This window comes from Microtus pennsylvanicus, chromosome 5, assembly GCF_037038515.1.
Source record: "Microtus pennsylvanicus isolate mMicPen1 chromosome 5, mMicPen1.hap1, whole genome shotgun sequence".
NCBI classification, from domain to species: Eukaryota; Metazoa; Chordata; class Mammalia; order Rodentia; family Cricetidae; genus Microtus; species Microtus pennsylvanicus.
Genome location: NC_134583.1, coordinates 134,407,360 through 134,430,278, shown reverse-complemented (window position 1 = coordinate 134,430,278; position 22,919 = coordinate 134,407,360). Strand labels below are relative to the sequence as shown.

At 47.9% G+C, this 22,919-nt stretch overlaps 2 protein-coding genes across 5 annotated transcripts in view; one reads left to right on the top strand and one right to left on the bottom strand.

The window, feature by feature from the left end:
• The first annotated feature begins 994 nt into the window (after positions 1-994).
• On the top strand, positions 995-1,477 carry LOC142851224 (large ribosomal subunit protein uL24-like). The gene has a single exon (XM_075975123.1). It carries the CDS (start codon positions 996-998, stop codon positions 1,431-1,433), a length of 438 nt encoding a protein of 145 aa, XP_075831238.1. The 5' UTR covers position 995; the 3' UTR covers positions 1,434-1,477.
• Positions 1,478-15,114: 13,637 nt separating this feature from the next.
• Casp7 (caspase 7) overlaps positions 15,115-22,919 on the bottom strand; it is a 34,565-nt gene continuing 26,760 nt past the window's right edge. For all 4 annotated transcript variants that reach the window (XM_075974499.1, XM_075974497.1, XM_075974498.1 and 1 more), the window contains 5 exons: positions 22,739-22,884; positions 22,004-22,132; positions 19,583-19,758; positions 19,174-19,309; positions 15,115-16,642 (listed from right to left, as the gene is read on the bottom strand). In XM_075974499.1, coding sequence (XP_075830614.1) covers positions 16,392-16,642; positions 19,174-19,309; positions 19,583-19,758; positions 22,004-22,132; positions 22,739-22,884 — 838 coding nt within the window. In that variant the 3' untranslated portion in view covers positions 15,115-16,391. The remainder of the gene's footprint in view (positions 16,643-19,173; positions 19,310-19,582; positions 19,759-22,003; positions 22,133-22,738; positions 22,885-22,919) is intronic.

Here is a 22,919-nt window from a genome sequence, read left to right as displayed (position 1 = left end):
CACAGGCCAGTCTGATAGAGGCAGTTTCTCCATTGAGGGTCCCTCTTCCCAAGTATGTCGGGTTGACAACCAAAATTAGCCATCACAATCTCCTATTTCAGTTGATTATATTAAAAGGGGGAATATTTAATTTCAATGTTTATTGGTATGAATTGGATAGCAGGCACTGTGGGAATAGAGAAAGAGATACACTAGTGTGAAAATAACCAGGGTGTCTGTCAGGATCCCTTGGCTCGAGTGGACATGGGGAGACTAAGGGTTATTTACAGAGATGTCCGTTGGGTTAAGGGAGCCAGTCAGGCATGGTGAAATGCCAGGGCCCACTATCTGCAAGCCTTTACCATATCTAGGCCTGGTGAAATCAGAAGGAGGGAAGGGTTACCAGACTGTGAGGAGATTTGTAGCCATGGAAGAGAGACCACACTGCAGCTGCAGAGGCCCTGGGATGGCCAACATCACTGCCAAAACCATGACCAGAACAGACAAAGTGGAGGAAGTGGGGATGGGAAGAGATGGGGAGATGTCAGCAAAGGAGAAAAGAAGAGGAGAGAGCCAGCAACATGATATCAGAGAGAAGCAATGTTTAGGGAGGTCAACCATGTCCTCTGTCATTCGACTGGGATGCATCTCCTGGATTTGGCGAGGTGAAGGTCCTCATGATTTTAGAAGACCTGCTTGTGAAAGGGTGCTGAGCCAAAAGTCTGACTGGCTGATGTGGGATTCCCCTCTGTATTCTATGATTATGTTTGGTTACCATTGGTTATTAAAGAAGCTGTTTCGGCCAATGGCTCAGTAGAGTAAAGCCAGGCGGGAAATCCAAACAGAGATATGGAGTGTAGCTGCCAAAGGAGAAAGACGTCAGTTGGCAGCCAGAAGCTTACTGGAAGGTCACAGCCTTGTGGTGATTCACAGGTTAATAGAAATGGGTTAATTCAACATGTAAGAGTTAGCTAGAGCTTTCCTCTTGTGGCCATCGCTGGATCGCAGCTGCCAAAATGAAGTTCAATCCCTTTGTGACCTCTGAAAGGAGCAAGAACCACAAACGGGATTTCAATGCACCTTCTCACATTCAGAGGAAGATCATGTCTTCCCCCCTTTCCAAAGAGCTGAGACAGAAGTACAGTGTTTGCTCAATGCCCATTCGAAAGGATGACGAAGTTCAGGTTGTCCGGGGACACTACAAAGGCCAGCAGATTGGCAAAGTGGTCCAAGTGTACAGGAAGAAATACGTCATCTACATTGAACGGGTGCAGCGGGAAAAGGCTAATGGCACAACTGTCCACGTGGGCATCCACCCCAGCAAGGTAGTGATCACCAGGCTAAAGCTGGACAAAGACCGAAAGAAGATCCTGGAAAGGAAAGCCAAGTCTCGACAAGTAGGAAAGGAGAAGGGCAAATACAAGGAAGAAACGATTGAGAAGATGCAGGAGTAGGGGCGTCTCATACAGTTTTCATTAAAGACTGCTTGAGTAGTAAAAAAAAAAAAAGAGTTAGCTAGAAATATGCATAAGCTATTGGCAAAACAGTGTTGTAATTAATATAGTTTCTGTGTGATTATTCGGGTCTGAGCGACCAGAAAACAAATGAGCAGTCTCCTACTACAATCGGCATGGATGAAAAGAGGCAAGATCATCTACTTGCTGAGAGCCATGCTGGGGGCAAGGGATAGCGGAGTGGTTCTGGAGGGTCACACGAAGAGATCTGGAGGGGATATGGTCTGGGGGAGACGAGTGCTGGAGTTAGTCCATCCAGAATTGAGAGCTGGGGTGTTTATACACTGCCTCCTGCCAGCCATCAGGAAGACAGCGATTCACTGGCACAGGTAGCTTCTCAGCTTTGGAGGCCATGGGCATTCCCTGGCAAAACCAGTGGTCAAAGAGCACTGACTGATACGACTGGCTGTCTCGTCACCACGGACGACTGCAGAAAGGAGTTTTAATGGGCACATGGGTACCCTGCACTCAGAGTTTTGAAGATAAGAAAATCAGTGTAACAGGAGCTTAATATTCTACACTCAACCAAGGTTTCAAGGATGAAGAAGACAGAATTTATAATAGGCTAAATAATGGTTCCACACAACAATCTCCAGAACTCAGGAATATGGTACTGTGTATGGCCAAAAGCGAATTCAAAAACATAAACTGAGGGTCTAGAGATGGGAGGAGGGGCCGGACTGACTCAGCTAGACACCATAGACACGGGTAAGGAAGACATTGCAGGAGACTGAAGACTGAGTGGCTAGCAGCCAGGGAATGTAAGCATCCTCTAGAATATGGAAAGGGGCCGAGATTCTTCTTTGGACTCTGTTGGAACCCACCCTGCATATGACTTGGTTTTATACATCTGATGTTCATAACCGAGAGCACATCTGTGTCATTTTAACTCACTAAGTTTGGCAGTTCAGTCGGACACTGTTATGGGGGGGGAGTGGATGCAAAATGGGCTAATGGAAGAACCTACCACAGAAACTACTGAGTACCTCAAACTTTTGCAACTTGCAGAAATACTGATTTTCACTCTGTGCACCCTTACTTCCCACAGACACGATAGAGGCAGCAGGAACCATTCCACCTACCTGTATGGTCACATACCTAGGAGAACTCTTCTGTGGGATGGACATTGCAGACAACCCTTGACTCTCCATGGTGATGATGGCCTTATGGATACACACCCGCACACACTGTGTTGAGCACATTAACTCTGCAAGGCTTTATACATCAGTCATACTCCAATATGAAGGAGGAAGAGAGACAAAGCACCAATCTGAGTGATGACCGCCCCTCCCGTAGGCGCTCCGCTCTGATCCACTCCATCCTCACCCGAGCCATTCATTCCCCCAGCAGCCTCCCACCAGGATTTCTGCCTCAACATTTTAGCCCCTTGATGTTTGCCCGAGAGTCTTCTGCAGCACCACACCAGATCGACACCCCCTGCTCAGGCCTCTCTAAGGGTTTCTCATTCATCCCAGTGGCACCCAGGGTGCTCACGTGGCTGAAAGGCCAGCAGTCCGTCAACATTCCTTTCATCATTATTCCTGGAACCCTGGTTTTCTCGCTGTTTCTCACATAGGCTTGGTGGGAGGGGCCACAAGGTCTCTGCTCCGCCTCCCTTCTCCACCCCACCCCACTAGATGTTAATCTCCTTAGAGAAGACTTTCCCAGTCATTCTTGCCCAACCTCTCACTTTGTTGTTTATGGACTCCATATCTTATTGATCTTGCTACTTAATACTTCCTGGTACACAGAATTGTGTTAACTATCAGTGCTCTAGACCAAAACATGAGTTCTTCTAGGAGTAAAGACTGTTTTATTTTCTGCTATATCCCCAGTAATGGAAGAGCACTTTACACACCATTGAAGGAACACTTGATCAAATGTACAGACAGGTCACTATAAATACGGTCATTTCAAGTGCCATCGATAGCTAAGGACGAGTGGCGAGCCTCACAGAGCTGTGGTCCTGCTAAGAGGACAGTTGGGTAAGTTTTCATGTCCCTCCCCAAATCTCCTGAAAGAGAAATTGGCCTTCAGCCCCCACAAGCCTCATCAAGCCGACTGTGATTTCGTTGAAAGTAAACCCCTCCAACACAACAATGCTCAGTCACAAACTGGTTTTCCCTGAACCCTCAAATGAGAGTGAACTTTGCTCCCATTGGCTGCTTGGCTGCAGGGACATGGCCCACGGTGCCAGCATTCCTTACCTTGTGCTAATTACCTGTAGTCCATACCCAGGTCTGTTTTTAGAGTGGCCAGGCTGCTTCGTGCTAGGTTTTCCTCATAGGACTGACAAAACACCTGAGGAAAACAACTTAGGGGTAACCCTGGGTCACAGTGTGGGGGTGGGGCAGTCTGTATGGGGGAAGGAAGGGGCGGGGCAGTCTGTTATTGGGGGAAGGATGGGGGTGGGGTGTAGGCTATCATTGGGGGCAGGAGCATAAGGCATCTGGCTCTATTGTGTCCAGCCATTGCTTAGGCAGTTAACTTCTCCGACTGACCAGGTGTGGAATGGCACTGCTCACATTAAGGGCATTGTCTGTTCACCTTGATTAATCTAGTCTGGAAAATCCCTTGTGGCTATGCCCAGAGGAGTGGCTTCTTGCTGGTTTTGGCTCTTGTCAAGCTGACCATCACACCTAGGTTTATATTTTTATAAAATTAGAATATAATTACATCATTTTCCCCTTTCCCTTTTCTCATCCTAGCTTCTCCCACACACTTCCTGCTTTAGATCAAATAGCCTCTGTGCCCGTTCCTTCAACTGTTGTCTACAGCCTGTGTGTGTTTGTGATTTCAGGGCTGACCACTAGGAACTTTCCCTGCATTCCCCCTCCTCTCACCGTCCCTTATTTGTCTGTCGTTCTTGTGGGGTGGAGTCCCCACAAGATTTATCCTTTCCATGTATGCTGTCTACTGGCTTCACTCTTGTTCAGGCAGCCATGCTGGTGACACTCCACGGGTGTAGCCTCCCTGATATTTCTAGGAGACACAGTCCCAGGAGACATCCCGCTCCGCTGGCTCTCAGGATGCTCCTGCCCTCTCTTCCTGATGCTCCCTGAGCTTTAGGTGCAGGAGCTGGGATTTCTTATAAACAAACAAACAAGCCGATTGAGGATGTTCACTTTAACAAATTTCCTCTGCCCCCTTGCTTTTCCTATCTCCATTTATTCAGACTCCCTAGAGGGTGAGACCCTCCTTAGGTTCCAGCTTTCTACCTAGTCAACTCACCCTTCCCCATTTCTCCCCAGGTGTCCACCTCCACCTGCAGGGATTGAACACAGACTCCTGAGCCCAGCCTCACTCTGGGATGAAGTGATCAATACCACAGAGGCTATAGTGTTGCTAAGGTGTCCGAGGTGGGGAACCGTCATATTTGGTCCCTCTCCTTGTGGTCTATAGAAGCCTAGACAGGCTCATCCATCTCCTGAGCTCCACAAGGATTTGTCTTTTTGTTGTGGGAGGTCCTTCTGTCTATGTGTTGCTTTTATTGGCTAATGAATAAAGAAACTGGCTTGGCCTATAGCATGGGAAAAAGAGAGGCAGAGAGAGAGAAGTCATGGAGCCACTGCTGGAGAGCAGAGCTAGGTGGGGAGAACTGAACTGAACGCGGGGAGAAAGAAGGGCAGAGTCAGAGAGAAGCCATTGAGTCCTGCCAGAACCAAACAGAACTTTAGCTAGTAAGCCACAGCCATGTGGCGATACACAGATGAATAGAAATGGGTTAAATTAATATGTAAGAGTTAGCCAATAAGAAGCTAGAGCTAATGGACCAAGCCGTGATTTAATTAATGCAGTTTCTGTGTGATTATTTCAGGAGGCCGGGAACCAACAAACAGGTCTTCCTCCAACATCTTCTGCTTTAGATGAGTCAGTATTTTCTCAAAAACACCCACCAAAAGAAATGGGTCCTTAATAATTGTATATGTTTATGGAGTCTGAAAAACTTTTTTTTCCCTGCAAGTTATTACCCTGGCTTCTCCCAACAAACTCACAAGACAACGATGCTAGAACAACGTTCTGCAGCATTAGTTCCAGGGCTACCAGATTTAGCTAAACAAATACAGAAACAAAACAGTAACAAAAGTAATTTTAAAAAACCACACCAAAGTAGGAGGGGCATGAAACGTTCCATCCAATATTTGGTGAGTACTTACACCAAAATAAAATTTTATCTACAATTTGTAAATGGAGGCTGTGTATTGGTTTTCTGGTTGCCCAGTTCCAAATAATCACATAGAAACTATATTCATTACAACACGGTTTGGCCAATAGCTTAGGCATATTCCTAGCTAGCTCTTACATCTTAAATTAACCCATTTCTATTCATCTATGTATCACCACGAGGCTGTGGCCTACCAGTAAAGTTCAGGTGTCAGTCTCCTTCGGCAGCTACATGGCATCTCCCTGACTCCACCTACTTTCTCTCTATAGCTCTTCCAGCCTGGCCATATTCTGCCCTTCCATAGGCCAAAGCAACTTTATTCATTAACCAGTAATAGCAACACATATACAGAAGGACATCCCACATCAAAAATTCAGATGTATTTGGTGCTGCCCTAACAGAAAGAGCTTCTCCAAAGACGATGAAGTTGTTTTGGAAACAAATCTTGCAATGGGATTATGCATCCACAGGAGACTATGGGAAGCAAAGGGAGATGCAAAGAAATGCAGAGAACTCCATGAGCATCATGAAGCAGTGAACGATGGTGGGGAGAACCAAACGCAAGGGGCATCCATCTGAGGCTGGACAGGCAGTTGCCAGGCTGGAGTGTAAGGTGTGAGTCCTCTATGCAAAGTCGTGGTTCCAGTTCTCTGGGACAGTTCCTGATTTCAGAAACACACACACGGGCCTCCAGATATGTGCACGTTGTTGTCTTGACAACAATCTGATTTTGACAAAAGCGACACCATGTGGACTATTGATGACATTTTCTCTAGGCACTCTGGGAATTCTAGAGGTGGTCTCCTCTTACACAGCTCAGGTGAGTGATATATGCCCTTGTCTTGCCTCTAGAGCCCTCCTTTCCTGTGCATAGACAATCATTATCCTTAGAAAGTACCTTGCGTACATCAAAATCCCATCTGTAGCCCTTACCCTCACCCCCTTTTCTAAGAACCTTTCTGCGTCACACGTTATCATAGGGTCAGGCATAAAAACATTGGCTGCTTCCTGTAGTCTATGCATTGTGCTATGTGCTTGGTCTTACTTCACCCTTGGAGAGAAACAGTAAACAGAACGATTCCTATCTAAGATGGAGAACAGGTTTGGAATGGTTGAGAGTCCTATGGGTTGTCTAATATGGGAGCAGTGGAGTTGGGATTTGAAGCTGAGGTAGTCTGACACCATATGGCTTTTCTCGGCTTGTATACTAGGAGAAAAGGGGGTGACACTAACAGCTTCATCTCTGCACTAGTCCAGCCTTGTGCTTTGCTCAGCTTGGCTTTCTGAAGCTCCTGGGCCTTGTAACAACCACTGAGTAGACCTTCTCCATTCCATGTGGGTGGCTCGGGAGATTAAATGTGTTATCAATACAGCAATCCTTAAGATGTACACATATTCTTGGAAACCTTATTTTTAGCCATGAAAAAGAGTGTCACCACAAAGCTTTTGAAGAAAGACATTGCGATCATTGCCAGTATGCTAAACTCTAAATTAACCCAGGCACAGTGTTCTTTAAACACATTTGCTGAAGCTGAGGGGCAAATAATTTATAGTTGATTCTGGGTAACGGGCCATCACTGCGTACCGAGAAGCTGTTTTCTGTGACCCATATCCTTTTCAGCATAAGCTGCTCTTTGTGCCTTGTGTAAACATTTGTGAAATTCATGCATGCTCAAGGAGAAGGCTGGCGTCCTCATGCCAACCAAAATCCCAACCAGCAGCCCAAAAGCAAAAGAATTTGTTTGCTCCATCTTGCCAGTACTTACGGTAGCTGGGGAGCAGGGTAGTCTGCAGGAGCCGTTCCCAAGAGTCTAAGAACAGCTCTATACCCCCAGAAGAAATGCTTGAGAATCGTTTGTTCCCTTCCCTACTTAACATCAATCTAGTTAATATTAATTGTGAAAGGCATTGCAGAAAAAATAAATTCCTTTAAAAACATCAGTAATGGGGCTGAAGAGCTGGTTCAGTGGTTAAGAGTAGCTACTGCTCTAGCAGGAATGTTTGGTTTCCCGTACCCATGCTGGGTGTCTTCTAACTGCTTTTAACTCCAGTTCCAGAGGACCCAACACCCTCTTAAATGCACGTTTCCCTACTACATACACATAATTAAAAATGAAAATACTCAAATGTCAGTATGCATTGTGGAGATGAGTGGCCCCTCTTGTCTAGCAGTAACTGTCAAGGGGATTTATTCCAGAGACAAGAGAGGCCGGTGTCCCTGGGGTAACCTGTTGAAGGCTGCTGGTTTGTGTCTCTCTTACACTTCACAGCCTTCCACAGTAAGTTGCCTTGAGTTTAAAATTCCTAGGTAGACTCCCAAACTTCCTGGGCAAGGGCACCCCAGCCCTGAGTGCATTAATCTCCGGAATCCTTTGCCAGTCAATGTGGAGAGAGGGTACCGTCTAGTTACCTTCCTTGATGTTGTATAAGCACACCTGAGGTGCAACTGAAGCCAGCAAAGGTTTGGTCAGCTCATGCTCAGGATCTTAATCCACCAGGGAAGAAAAAGCAGTGGACTTCACAGCAGCACGAACACACAGCAGGTCCTGTCATCTTGACACCTCAGAAAACACACAGCTGGAGTCAGCATCTTACCTTAAAGGTCAGCTCCTAATGCCCCTGCTGCTAGCTTGACTGCATGCAGCCTTCTGAAGCAGCTCCACTTGCTGGAGACCAGGGGTCCAAACGCAAGAGTCTGTGTGGACATTGCACATTCAAACTGCAACCCAACAGACAGACAGACAGGTCGCAAACAGCCAATACTCCGGGTGCTTCGATCGTCCTTTCTGGCTGTTTAACTTAGGCCTTGCTGAGACTGGTGCAGATGTTCAAGGGAGCCCTTTAGAAACCATAGGAAGTCTGCTTCCTCGGAGTGTGAATCGGAAATTCTAGCAGCAGTGGTTAAACAAAGATTCCTGGTTTTCATCTGAGACCTTCGGAACTGCAGCAGGAGCACAGCAGGCTAAGGAACTGCTTCGAAAGTCTTCTATGAAGGTTCAGATACCCCAAAGTTTGGGAATCACTAAAGGAGCCATCTATCTGCAGCCCCAACCTCCTCCACCCTCACGTTCCCTCCAGTTTTGCTGGCGGCTAGAATGGAAAGTATTTCTTCTTAGCAACCTGCCTCTGCCCCAGGCAGAGGGGCAGCCTCCATTTGTATCTAGAGCTGCGTAGACACAACTTCCTAGTTAGTTAGTTCAGTTGGTGTTTGCTTATCTTTTCTGGGGTGAGAATTATTTCTTGGTCACATTTGAAGCGCACAACATAACACAACATTTGGCAATGACTTGGGTTAAATATCCACTCCACCGTTCGGTCCCTGCAATCCTGGAAGACTTCAGTTTGACAACACAGGTTAGAAAACACGAACAAACAAAAGGTCTGGGGGCAGGAAGTGCAAGTGTGTGGTCTATTCTTGATTCCCACATCATCAGGATTTCCTGCCACCATCACCTCCATATCACATCTTCATGTCACCGCCATCTTGGATGTCTACTATTTATTGATCTTTATGCAAGCATCTCCCAAGCCCTCCACTCTCATCGTCTTCTTTCATCTTCATGTTCCCTTCCTAGGTGGATGAGGAAATGGAGGGATCACATGAGTATCATGCGACCAAATGGCCCAGATGGAAGCAGATCTTAGATCAAACTCAGTCTAATTTTTAAGCATCTCAATGTTTTCTTGCTTTAAAAAAGGTGACGATTTGTTGACTGAGATATGTCTTAAACAACTGAAGCGAAAACTAACAAACGTAGGCCAAACCCATCCTGTCATTGACACTTCCTTCTCCTGTGCCCCCATCAGCCTCACGCTATTTGCTCAGGCCAGCCCATCAAAATTCAAGAAGTCGTCAGTCTTGTGTGCCTGAGGCTACCACCCTTCCAAATTTATACTCCACAGGCACTGTATGGCTTTAAATGCTTCAATAATTTTACTGAAAACCGTGGTGGCGTATTTATAAAACATAAACTAAAACTAATGCCAAAGGCAGCCCACCTCATTGGGCCACTGGATTTTCAGATGTTGGTCTCATGTTATAGAGGGCTCTTCACGCATGGATCTACAAGCTAATGGAGCTTCCCTGTTCACATCAATGTGAGGTGTTGGCTGGGAATCTCCAAGTATGTCTTTGGTGTGTCTGTGTTTATGATTTACAAATCCAAATGAATGACTTAATATCTAATGCCAAGCTTCTGAGGTCTATCAGGAAAGCGATCTGTGACCCAAGGGCACATGAACAAGGAGAGAGAATACATCTCTGGCGTAGGTCGCAACGGCAGGATGGGAGGTGGGCGTGGAGGAACAAGCTTCCAGGCTTCAATGCGCAACAGTTCTTGCCTACATGTTTAGACATGCGCTACAACACTTCCTTTCTATTTAGGAAGACATCTGGACGTCTGCAGTTCACATCTGCAGACACGCCGAAAGCATCCAGGTGAACCCACTGTAACATGCAGCAAATGCTTTGGAATGGAGACAGGTGTAAGACATGAAACGCTTATAGTATACAGGCCGTGGGGGCGGGGTGCTATGGCTTCCGTGTGACTTCTGCTCCTATGCTGGAAGCCTAATTCCCAAACTGACATTCTAGCCGTATTTGGAGGTGGGGACCTTGGGTGGTTGATCAGTCACTTTTCTCATCGCTGTGCTAACATACCAAACAGAAGCAATTGAAGAAAGCATGACGGTTGGTTCTGCCAACGAACACAATGTAGAGTCACCGAGAAAAGAGTCTCAGTGTGGGGTGTCTTGAAGAGATTGGCTGCGTCTGTTAGGGGGTTGCCTTCTTTCTGTTAATTATGGTGGGATGACTTCCCCACTGTGGGCAGACTACTAGATAAAGAGTGAGGAAACCCCCGTTGAGTATGGGCACGCATCAATTCACTGCTTTCTGTGGTTGACTGTGGATCTGTGACTAGTTGCTTCAGGTTTTTGTAGCCTTGACTTCCACACAATGATGGTCTGTACCCTGAGACTACGAGCCAGATGAACCTTTCTTCCGTAAGGGACTTTAGCCTGTGTGTGTTTTCACAGCAAGAGGAAATTAAACAAAAGGACTAATTTTGGCTCACAGTTTGAAGGTACACAGTCTATCATGGTAGAGAAGGCATGGAGGCAGGACCTGGTATGGCCAGTACATCACATCAGCATTCAGAAAGTCAAGAGAGAAAACTGTTCCTCAGCCAGCTTGCTCTTTTGTTCCTTCAAGTCCACAGGACAATTTCAAATCCAGTTAGGCTGACATTGAAGATATCACTGGAGGCCCATATTTATTCACGGATCTTGGCACCCTGGGGGTCATCCTGGAACTAGTTCTCCCATGGATACTTACATGAAGCATGATTAATAAAAACTCAGAGAGAGAAACTGGGGTTCAACCTGAAGGTCAGAAAAGCAAAACAGCCAGTCACTGGCTCTTACCTCGACCTCAGTCCAAAATGGTGATCTTAACTCCAAGAATGAGACTGTGACTGAGAGCTGTCTCCTCCTGTCTTATTCCTCTCTAAGGTGGGATTAAAGGTGTGCACCACTACTGCCTGGTTTCTGTGGAAACTAGTGTGACTACTGGGATTAAAGGTGTGTGTCACCACTGACTTGTCTGTAAGGCTGGCCAGTGTGGCTGTTTTACTTTTCTGATCCTCAGGCAAGTTTTATTTATGAAAATACAGGTGAAATGCCGCTACACTTGTAACTGTGGGAACCAAGATGAGCTGCTGCTGCAAACTGATGGCTACCACAGCTGCTTACCTAGCACAGCTGCTCGCCTAGCACAGCTGCTCGCCTAGCACAGCTGCCCACCTACCACAGCTGCTTGCCTAGCACAGCTGCCCACCTAGCACAGCTGCTCGCCTAGCACAGCTGCGCTCGCTTAGCACAGCTGCCCACCTACCACAGCTGCCCACCTACCACAGCTGCTCACCTAGCACAGCTGCCCGCTAGCACAGCTGCCCACCTACCACAGCTGCTTGCCTAGCACAGCTGCTCGCCTAGCACAGCTGCCCGCCTAGCACAGCTGCTTGCCTAGCACAGCTGCCCACCTACCACAGCTGCTTGCCTAGCACAGCTGCCCGCCTACCACAGCTGCCCGCCTACCACAGCTGCTTGCCTAGCACAGCTGCCCACCTACCACAGCTGCTCGCCTAGCACAGCTGCTCGCCTAGCACAGCTGCCCGCCTAGCACAGCTGCCCGCCTACCACAGCTGCTTGCCTAGCACAGCTGCCCACCTACCACAGCTGCTCGCCTAGCACAGCTGCTCGCCTAGCACAGCTGCCCGCCTACCACAGCTGCTCGCCTAGCACAGCTGCTCGCCTAGCACAGCTGCCCGCCTAGCACAACTGCCCGCCTAGCACAGCTGCTCGCCTAGCACAGCTGCCCACCTACCACAGCTGCTCGCCTAGCACAGCTGCCCGCCTAGCACAGCTGCCCACCTACCACAGCTGCCCGCCTACCACAGCTGCTTGCCTAGCACAGCTGCCCGCCTACCACAGCTGCTCGCCTAGCACAGCTGCTCGCCTAGCACAGCTGCCCGCCTACCACAGCTGCCCGCCTAGCACAGCTGCTCGCCTAGCACAGCTGCCCGCCTAGCACAGCTGCCCGCCTAGCACAGCTGCTCGCCTAGCACAGCTGCCCGCCTAGCACAGCTGCCCGCCTAGCACAGCTGCTCGCCTAGCACAGCTGCCCGCCTAGCACAGCTGCCCGCCTAGCACAGCTGCTCGCCTAGCACAGCTGCCCACCTACCACAGCTGCTCACCTAGCACAGCTGCTCGCCTAGCACAGCTGCCCACCTACCACAGCTGCTCACCTACTACAGCTGCTCGCCTAGCACAGCTGCCCGCCTAGCACAGCTGCCCACCTACCACAGCTGCTCACCTAGCACAGCTGCCCACCTACCACAGCTGCTCACCTAGCACAGCTGCTCGCCTAGCACAGCTGCCCGCCTAGCACAGCTGCCCACCTACCACAGCTGCCCACCTACCACAGCTGCCCACCTACCACAGTTGCCCGCCTAGCACAGCTGCCCACCTGCCACAGCTGCTTGCCTAGCACAGCTGCCCACCTACCACAGCTGCTCGCCTACCACAGCTGCTCACCTAGCCCACTCATTTTGGGAAAGGTCCCAAAGAGGAAGAATCGGAGGGAGGGGTGTGCACCCAGGATACAAGCAGGCAACGGTCACGGGCAAGCCTGCCGATGAAATACGGCAGGCGATGAGCTGCAAGAGACTGAAGGTCAGTCAGAGCCTGTGACCTTCCAGGAGATGCCACAGGCTTTCTCACAGAGAGGAGTTCATCTGCCTAAGGTTTTAAATGGCACATGCACAAATCCCACTACTTTATCTTGAAATCTGTTTTAAGCAATTCATAAACATAACGGGCTTATGATGGTTTACAGAAATGTGCTCAGGAATAGAGCTGAGGACAATCTGTGAATGTATAAATAGCCAACTGCTTAAATAGGCTGATGGCACCCTGAGGAAGAACAGGCAGAAATCCAGTTCTGCGTGCATGGTGCCCACAGACGCCACTCAGAACACCGCCTCCCTCCTAACACCGCACACGGCAAACTCAAGTGATGAAGACACAGGGCTCTCCTGCAAGGGAAGCTGGGTTCTCCAGACCAATGAGAACTGGGAAGGACTGCTCCCAGCAGGTAAAGATGCTTGCTGGAAAAGCCTGGCATCTGGAGTTTGATCCTTGGAAGCCAGATAAGGTGGAAGGAGAGAACGGACCCCACAGAGCAATCCTCTGGCTGCCACATGCACACCATGGCATGTGCACGACTCCCACACTAACAAAAAAAAGTGCAGCCATAGAGTTATGAATGAACCCGGGCCCACGTGGGAGAGGATATCTCATCTTGATAAGCAAACTGTCTCTATGAGCACCCAAGAATGAGGATGCTTTCTTAACAGGGTTTAAGGAGTTGAAAGTACAGGTTGTAGATCCCTGAGCTAAAGCTAAAGCTGGAATCGGAAGTGTTTCAGATTTTAGAATTTTAGGTTTGGGATTATTTGGATAGATTTTATTAGCTAGGGATCCTTAATCCCTGCGATCTCAAATCCCAGACTTTTTGAGTACATGAAACCATTTTGCAATATTTTAGATACTACACACTCAACCTGCAGTAGCCACTGTTTGTAACCTACATAAGCAGGGGTCACTCTTCTCTTGCTATGATAAACAATACCGTGACCAAAAGCAACTCAAGAAGGAAGGGTTCATTTTACCTTCTGGTTTGTGTGGGGCAGTGCTATAAACCCCCAAAGCTGGCTCCCTGCGGCATACTTCTTTTAGGAAGGCTCTGTCTGCTAAAGGCTCCCCGCCCTCCCCTACCAGCACCAGGAACTGGGCACCAGGTGTTGAACACTACACGAATCTCTGGAGTCGTCTTTCATTCAAACCACAGCATTTGGAAAGATAGAACAAACTATCTCTAGCTGCCTCTAAGAACCAAGAGATGCTTCTGCAATGAAAAGGAGAAAGTCCGCACTAGAAGTGGACAAGAATGGACACTGAAGCCCAAAGTGGTAACGGATTAAACATCACTTATGTGCCTGTGGAGAGTGAACTAGAGATCCAATCGATGCAGAGAATCTAGATACTGAATAATGTGCAAGAGAAGTGAGCTTGGTGGTTGTGGTGCCTAATGAAACACGGGGATCCCCGAGTGACTCCACTTGAGAGAGCACTGGCCCCATTTCTCACCATTTGATTTAGCTCACTCATGAGCACAATTACAGATGTATAATTTCATTTTAGAAATGAATCTGGTTGTCAATAATTTGCAAAAAGAAGGCTTTACTTCATTAAAATCAATAAATAATCAAAGCTTAGCCCTTGGGATCATTTCTTCCCCTTTGGCAGAACTTATAAAATCAATGGCTAGGCCGATATGAACAGTTCATACACTTGGATGCCTTTATTTCTACACTAGCCCACTTTGCTTACAACAACCTGTAGACTCTGGTAGCTGGAGGGTCATAGTCTCTACTTCAACTGTGACCATCTGGTGTAGTTTTGATGGCAGGGACCAGGGACAAGTTCTACAAGTTGGTCTTAAACAATTTGCTTTGTGGGTAAGGCTACTTTTACAACACTGATTCCTCCCAACCCCAAATTAATAGGAGGTAGTCCATCCCAAACGCTTTTACAGGTTAATTATCCCTTTTTATGAAATGATTTGACTTCTAGGCGACTGCACACTTTTTGTGCTCTAGTTTCAGAATAAATGTTTGTACTTTGTATGGAGACCAAGTCAGCAGGGTCATCTTCTCCATTTCCTAACTACAACTACTACTACGTCCTCTTCTTCCTCCTCCTCCCCCTCCTCTTCTTCTTTTCTTCTTCCTCTTACTCTTCCTCCTCTTCTTCTTCCTCCTCCTCGTCTTCTTTTTTAATTTTCTCTAATTTCTCTGCCCGAAATAACTTCAAGAAAAAAGCAGTCAGGGCCAGTTAGGAGTTACTAAACCACATTTTAATTAATAAATAGGAACATTTGTTAACACTTATTAGATGGAAAAAACAGAAATGTATAACGAACAAATTCTTAAGAAAACGGCGCCTTGAAAAGAAAGCGCTAAGACCTTTGCCCTAAGCTTCATTCGTAGAATCAGAGGCAACAAAAAATTATTCTAAAAAAACAAAAAAACCACCTTGGACTATTTGAAAGAATCTCAGATGCATCTGAAATACGAAAACATTATTTTGCATATGCAGTAGAAACAGATTGTTCTTCAGCACCTGTGTGGATGGTCTGGAGAGCGATGAACAGGTAAACTGCTCTGCATACAGGGGGATTGATTAGCTAAGCTCACATATGGGCCACGGTCACACCCACTCCCTGGCTCAATGCCCTGCATCTCAGGGACCTCGGTCCCTGGGGGCCTCACTAGCTGCTTGCAGGTTCCTTGGAATGGTGAGGCGCTGGTGAGGACAGGAGGACAAGCCTGGGGAGGCCTGGGGATATCTCAGCATCGGAATCAGCTCCGGCTCGGTTTCTATCTCAGACAGTGGCTTTGTCCTTGGCAGGGCTCCATGTACCACAACCCTCCGCGGTCCTGGCTCTTAGGAGGCAGTGCTAACCCAGTTCTTACTGATGACCAGGGAACCAGCCTCCTCTTGGGGCCTCAGGCACACACGAGGTAGATTGCTACTGCTTGGCTCTTTTTCTTAATCACCCTCTTAAGTGAATTTCCCATTGGAGCACCTAGAATAGCTGGTTTTCTAGACTGAGTCTTGCATCCTAGAATATGAACTGTTTTTTCACTTCCCTGGGAAGGTCTGCATAAGAATCTGTCCTAGCCAACTCTACACAACAGCCACGTTTTCCAGGAGAGGTCGATGAATATCGTAGCTGTATTTGTTTGTCAAGAACTGAAATTCTCTTGGCCAAGCTTGACTAAGATGTTGGCTTTCCATTAATGCCACCACCACTGAGTTTTCTCTAGAGGTCATTTTCATAGCATTTCATCACTCAATGTGATGACCAGGTAAAAGAAATATGAACAAGAAATTAAACTTAAAAGGAAAGTACAAAATTATCCAATGAACAAAATTATTAAACAAAAAAAGTCTAGAAACCTAGAATATCAGACATTACCAGAAGATTTCCTCCCTGCTAAATCAACATACTCTCCTGAAATTAAATCTCTTTAACATTTCTGAACATTTGAGAGCATCCAAATGATTAGAAAATTGCACTGGACTCATCAGTGAGTGGCGGCTGGTCCTCAGCAGGAAGGGATGCTCAAGGGCCTGCTGAAGAAGAGCTCCTTGGTGAGCATGGAGACCATACAGGGGATCTGCTTCTTCTCGTTGAAGCGGGGATCATCACTCTGGGACTCGAAGTGCCTGGCCACCATGTCATTCACCCTGGTCAGTATCTGCATGATCTCCAGCTTTTTGCCATGCTCGTTCAGCATGGAGCAGAGGGCCTGCACAAACCAGGAGCCTTTTCCTGGGTTCCTCCATGAGTAATAGCCTTCAGCCAGAGAGGGAGAGGAAAAGAGAGAGAGGGAGAGAGAGAGAGGATCCATTAGTCAACCCTGCTAGCTGTGCCACCTACTGGGAAGAATGGACTCTCAGCCCAGTGGGACCTAGGTGTTTGGAGACCATCTCCCTCCCTCCTGCAGCAAAGTCACCAATGCACAGGCTGTGTGGAAAGCAAACATCTTGGGTGTGAAGTACAGACGCCATCTTGGGACTTTTTCCTCATATTTCTTTATCAGGGCAGAGTTCAAGCTGCTTGGCTGCGCACACAGCCCACAGTAGGCTCCTGTGTGTACTTTCCATGTTCTGACGCATGCTGAGCTATAAACCGAACTGTGCACTGTGAACATGTAAACTTTGTTTACATGCTGAGGTCCCAGCCTCCAGCGTGATAGCCTTCATGGAACTGAGTTAACAAGGTCAGGAGGGTAGGCCCCTGGCCCAGTAAGGTTAGAGTCTTTATGAGAAGATATGACGGAGCGCTTCCTCTTGTGTTTTCTCTGCCATATGAGGAAGAAGGAAGGCCATTTACAAAGCAGGAAGAGTCCTCCTCTGAGACCGGTTGGTCGTGAAATAGGTGTCTGCTGACACATCTATGACCCGTTCGGTCTCGTGTCTGGCAAGTACACTGGGCATTTGACCTAGAACAGAAGGGTGACTGAACTCAGAAGTCAGTGATGGCAGTAACACGGAGGAAAGCCTTCCTTGTTGGCCCTGGAGGAGTCTGCCCTCTTCCTCCAGTCCCTCAAGACTTGCTCTAAGCCTCTCCAACTCCACACTGGGTTTGTTCACAATGATGCCTACCAATCCTCGCACTGCCAATCTCCCAAGAGAAGGAGGACCAACATGCTTTCTCTTACAGTGTTTAAAAGTGTGACGTCACCATCTTCACAGAAGCCACCCGTAGAGCCTGCCAGATACACCGACTTATTTACTGTAACGAACACCATGCCTTTGCAAATTCCTACACAGCAAGGGTCTGTGCCCAACAAAGAAAAGGCTTGTACCGAACAGACGTGGGGAAACACAGGGCTTGGTAAATAACAAGAAGCCACACTCATTCAGGGCATCGTGGGGTACCTGCCCTGACCACAGCATAAATGATCCTGGTCTGAGACACGATACAGAGCATCTGGGTACTGAAATTTGACCCTGGACACATTTTTGAGGCTCACCCAAGTTCAATTAATTTTTCAACTGCTAAAGCAACAATGACTTTCTCCATTACCTACACAATTATTATAAGGATGACGGGGGAGATGCTTTATAATTATTCAAAATGACATAATTTTTATCATAACGTAGCTACTTATATGTACTTATTGCTTGTTGTTAAAGTCTTGCTATTATTATTAATCCTAGTAAGGAACACAAAGGGACAGGAATCCACTTTCCTGGGGAGAGGAAGGAATTCTCTGGTAGGCAGAAGAATGGTTCTCAGAGATGGACACACCTAACTCTGGAACCCGTGACTAGGTTTCCCTACATGATTAAAAGGGCTTTTCAGATGTCATTAAAACAATTGACTGGAAATGGAAAAACAATTCTGGGTTGCCCAGGCAGACCCAGTCGCAGAGAGAGGAGGAAGGTTGAGGGGAAAGAGTGTGTTCGTGGGGTCGGTAGAGAAGACGGGAGTGGGGTGGTGGGGGGGAGGGACAGAGCTGGGCAGAGAGACCTGAGGTGTTTGGCCTTTGAAGAGAGAGGTCACAAACCAAGGGATAGAGGAGGTTCTAACATGCTGAGAAAAAGAGGAAACAGATCTCCCCCTGAGCTTTCAGCGGAGAGGCAGCCCTGCCGACTCACTTTGGGGCTCTGACCTCTAGAACACCCAGATAATGTGTTTATGTGGCTCGAGTCATTTTATCCGGGAAAGACTGGGCATCTGCTATCCTACACGCCTGGGCATGAGAGGAAGTGCTCCAGACATCAGAACATCTGTGTGGGTTTGACTGGTTGAACAATGTTTTTTTCCCTTCTTTTTTTTGGGTGTGTAGTATGTATACGTGAATGTGTATGTGCTTGTGTGCACCTGTGTGCAGGCACCTGTGTGCAGGCACCTGTGTGCAGGCACCTGTGTCCATGCTGGGTGTTTTCCACTATCGATCCCCACTTTATTATTTGGGACAGAATCTGTCACTGGATTTGGAGATTGCCAACTCAGCTAGAGTGGCAGGCTAGTGTGCCTCCAGGGTACTCTGTCTGCATACCCAGGGCTGGGGTTCCAGCACACATTGCTATGTCTGGTTTTTATATGGGTGCTGGGGATTCAGTCCTGGGTCCTCATGCTTGAACTGCGAGCAGCTGAGCCCGCGCCCCATTTCTGACAAGCAAGTGTGACATCTGATATGCTTCCGAGTCCAAATTTCCGAGCAGGATACTGATTCAGTTCCAAATTTCCAAACATTTTGGGTTAGGGTTGCTTAAACCATAACGAATTACTGTGGGAGACTAATATAGCTCTCATGCCTTGATGTCCATAGAGGACCGTGGATTGGTAAGGCCAGCAGACAGTGGACGGGGTACCTGGAACTGTGGAGTAAGCGAAGAGAAAGTCAGCTTCCACCGGGATCTTGTGCTTGGGATTGGCATCTGTTTCGGTTTCATTGATAGACCCGGAGTCGGCCTGAACCCCGTCGTCCAGCTTTGTCCCTCGGCATGCCTACAGCATATCAAAGGAGAGATCACACCAGGGCTGGAACTGAAACTGCGGGTACGGCTCCCTGCCGTGCCCTAGGAGCTCAACAGCCAGCTGATGAAGAGATAGCCACGCGGCCTGAGTCAAATCACAAAGCGAAGCTCAGCAACCCCTTCCAGAAATGAAGCAAGTGCCCGTGCCAACCCTTTCCGGGCAGAAAGCCCAGCTTCAGTTTGCACACCGCACAGAAACACACCACCCCCGGCACTATGTCACTGCTCCCCATCCCCAAATCACCTGGATGAAGAAGAGTTTGGGCTTTTCCAGCAGGGTTTTGCACCGATCGCCCCTAAAATGATCCGTCAGATCCTTTATCGGCGTTTTATCATCTTTCCCGTAAATTAGATTCTCTTCTCCGTGGCTGAGCAGGACGCAGGCGAAGCAGGCTGAGTTGCTGTGGTCCTCCTCGGAGGCTGCAGGGAAGCAATGTCAATACAGAAGGCACTAGGGCTGGGGCTCCAGAAACAACTGACTGTTTAGGGCCAGGGAAGAGCACAGTATCCCCTTCTCAAAGGACCGGGCTGGGTCAACTCCCTGAAGAGACTTGGAACTGCTGGGGAGAATTCTAGAATTTCTCTTAGACAGAACCCAAGCACGGAAATAGCTATTAAAGGACCCTGGGGAGCAGAGGAACAGGCGGCACTGTGGGCTGATTCTGGGGTGCCGGAAAGATTAGTTAACCTCCATTTTCTTGTCTGTCTATAAAAAAGAGGTGGTTATCAAATGAGTTCCTATTTCTTGGGCACAGGGTCTCACTGTGTAGCTCTGGCTGGCATGGAACCTGCTATGTAGACCAGGCTGGTCTTGAATTCAGCCTGCCTCTGCTTCCTGAGTTCTGGGATAAAAAGTCTGTTCCACCACATCCAGCTACAGTTACTATTTTAAAATTGAGATACATAAGAAGCATCATGAAAGTATTTGTTAAAGAAAGGAAAACGTTAGGCCAAGTAAAATAAGCCAGTCATAAAAAGGACAAATGCTGTAGGATTTCTATAGGTGAGATACCAAAATAGAAAGGAGAGTATCAGTGGCTGGCGGGGGCGGGGAGAAAATGGCACATGCTTAATTGGCAGGTTGCTTTGGTTATGGAAGATGAAATGAATCCTAAATGTGACTGCTTAACTCCACTGAACCGCTCTCTTTAAAATGATTAAAGCAGTGACTTTGTATTACACATAATTTGTTACAATAGGAAACAATATATATATATGTATATATATATATATATATATGTATGTATCTGAAGGACTCTAAGTCAGCGTACCACAGACACACACATACATCCATGTCTACTGCTGCACTAGTCACAGTAGCCAGGGGACAGAACTAGCCCAGCAACAGAAAGCACGTAAGGAAAACGTGGCCCATAAGCACAATAGAGTTTTGTACAATCGTAAAGAAAGCTGAAATCATGACGTCTACAGGAAAACAGATTGAAGCAGAAATCACTGCGTTAAGTGAAATTAGCTAGGCTCAAATGCAAAGACCCCGTGTTTTCTCTGGTGTGTGGAACCTAGCTTTGAAAGCATGTAAACACGTATGTGTGAGCTTACATATGTATGTAGGTTATAAAACTAGAAAGGGGATCATGAGGGGAGTGGAGACGTTAATGGGGAAGGGTCAAGGGAATACATGGGCTAAGAAGGCAGGAAGGGGGGGAGGCACTGGAGCAGAGGGGGGAGTCGAATGAGAACAAAGCTGAACACCCGTGACATCCATTGCTCTGCATGCTAAACTAGAAAGTTAACAGAAAAAATAGCAGATGGCCATCAATCCAGGAATCAGGAAAGAAGTCACGGAGCACACAGCTGACTGGCTTCAGCTATGGCCACGACACTAACAACCTACTAGCTAATCCCAAATTTGCCATGGGGAAAAAAAGATTTAGAATTGCAGGGATATCGCCTCTGTGCTGGCACTTACCCAGGTACTTTAGGTGAGTCATGCATATTTTTTAGGATTTATTTTATATGCAATTGAGTACAGGTGCCTGCAGAGGCCAGACAAGGGCTGGAGTAATAGGTGGCTGTGAGCCATCCAACACAGGTGCTCAGACACAAATCCAGGCCCTCTGCAAGAGCAGTATACACTCTTAATCACCGAGCGACTCTCTGGCCCCAAGTAGTCAACTCACAGGAAAATAAGAAAGGCTACATAAAATATTTCTTTTCCAGATATGTAGTTAAGAACCGCTGAGCCCTCTGCTGCCGTAGGTCCGTCTACTGAACAGGTATGATTCCAGGTTCAGAACATGCACCTGCCCCAAGTGTGAGAGTGCCCCAATGGTGTCCTTCCCACGGCTTGTGCGGCAGGACATCTATGAACCTGGGCTCAACGCCAAGTGGGAAACTCACCTAACACATGATCCTTCTAGGACTGACTCTGTAACTCTACATGGTCCATGAGCATGAACTTGGCAGATGTCAATGCTATGTCACAGTGTTAAAAGGCCTGGTGCAGAGTAAACACATCTCTCCTAGAGATGGGCACAGCGCTTGAAGTCTGATCTGGCACCTAACTTAGTCTCTTTCTCTCTCACCCTTTCCAAAGTCCACCCACACAATTACAATGTGGCATATCTACACCCAACATTCCAGAGCCCAGATCCGGTTCCTCCCGGCACAGCGGGTAGGACGGGCAAGGGTAGCTTGCACTCACCTTTTCTAAGCAGATCTTGCATCTTTGCACAAGAGCAATCATTGTAGACGACTACATCAAAACCCAGGCTTCGGAAGCACTTGAAGAGGGCCTCTGCGTCTTTGTCCGTCCCATTCCGGACATCCATACCTGTGGGGGTGAAGCAAGGAGTGGGGGTGAGCAATGCCGGGGGTGAAGCAAGGAGTGGGGGTGGGCAATGCCGGGGGTGAAGCAAGGAGTGGGGGTGGGCAATGCCGGGGGTGAAGCAAGGAGTGGGGGTGGGCAATGCCGAGGGCAGGTTCCCGTCAGGTCAGGTGCAGCATGCGGCTCCAACACCAGGTGCTGAAGCAGAAAACACCTTCCAACATCACATCTTCACTGCCCTGCTGGCACTAGAAGCAAACTCAAGAGGCGGGACTCAGCCTCCACTCCACAGGCGCTTCCTCATGGTAAGCGAAACCACATGGGTCTTGGGATGGCCAGTACTGGCTGCCGATGTCATGTGATCTAGCCTCACCCAATTAAACAGTCCATTTTATGACAGCAATAGGAAAAGAAACCAAGACAGTCTCCTTGATTCTTAGCTATAGCACACGGCAGTCCTTCAAGTCGGAAAATTCTCTGCACCCCTCTCTCCTGGATATGGACAACCGACCGCCGGCAGAGGGCTTAGCACAGCGCTCTCTGATGAATGTCTCTGGTGCCAGGTGAGAAAGTGGGAGGATGAGGAGAGGCTGGCCGGTCCCCGACACTCACCTGTTGTTATGTCAAAGTTCTTGTTGTTTATGATGATGCATTTTCCCATCTTCTCAAAATTCATGTTGTACTCGTAAGCGGGCTCTCGGACCCGGGTGGTATTGACTGGGCATGGAGAGACATTTTTCTCCTTTTTCTTCTTTAACCTTGGGTTAGAGAAAGCCAGTTAGAGGCTATGGAA

Bases quoted from the DNA above. Each gene is read 5' to 3' on its own strand.
- LOC142851224 (XM_075975123.1), top strand. From the start codon at position 996: ATGAAGTTCAATCCCTTTGTGACCTCTGAAAGGAGCAAGAACCACAAA.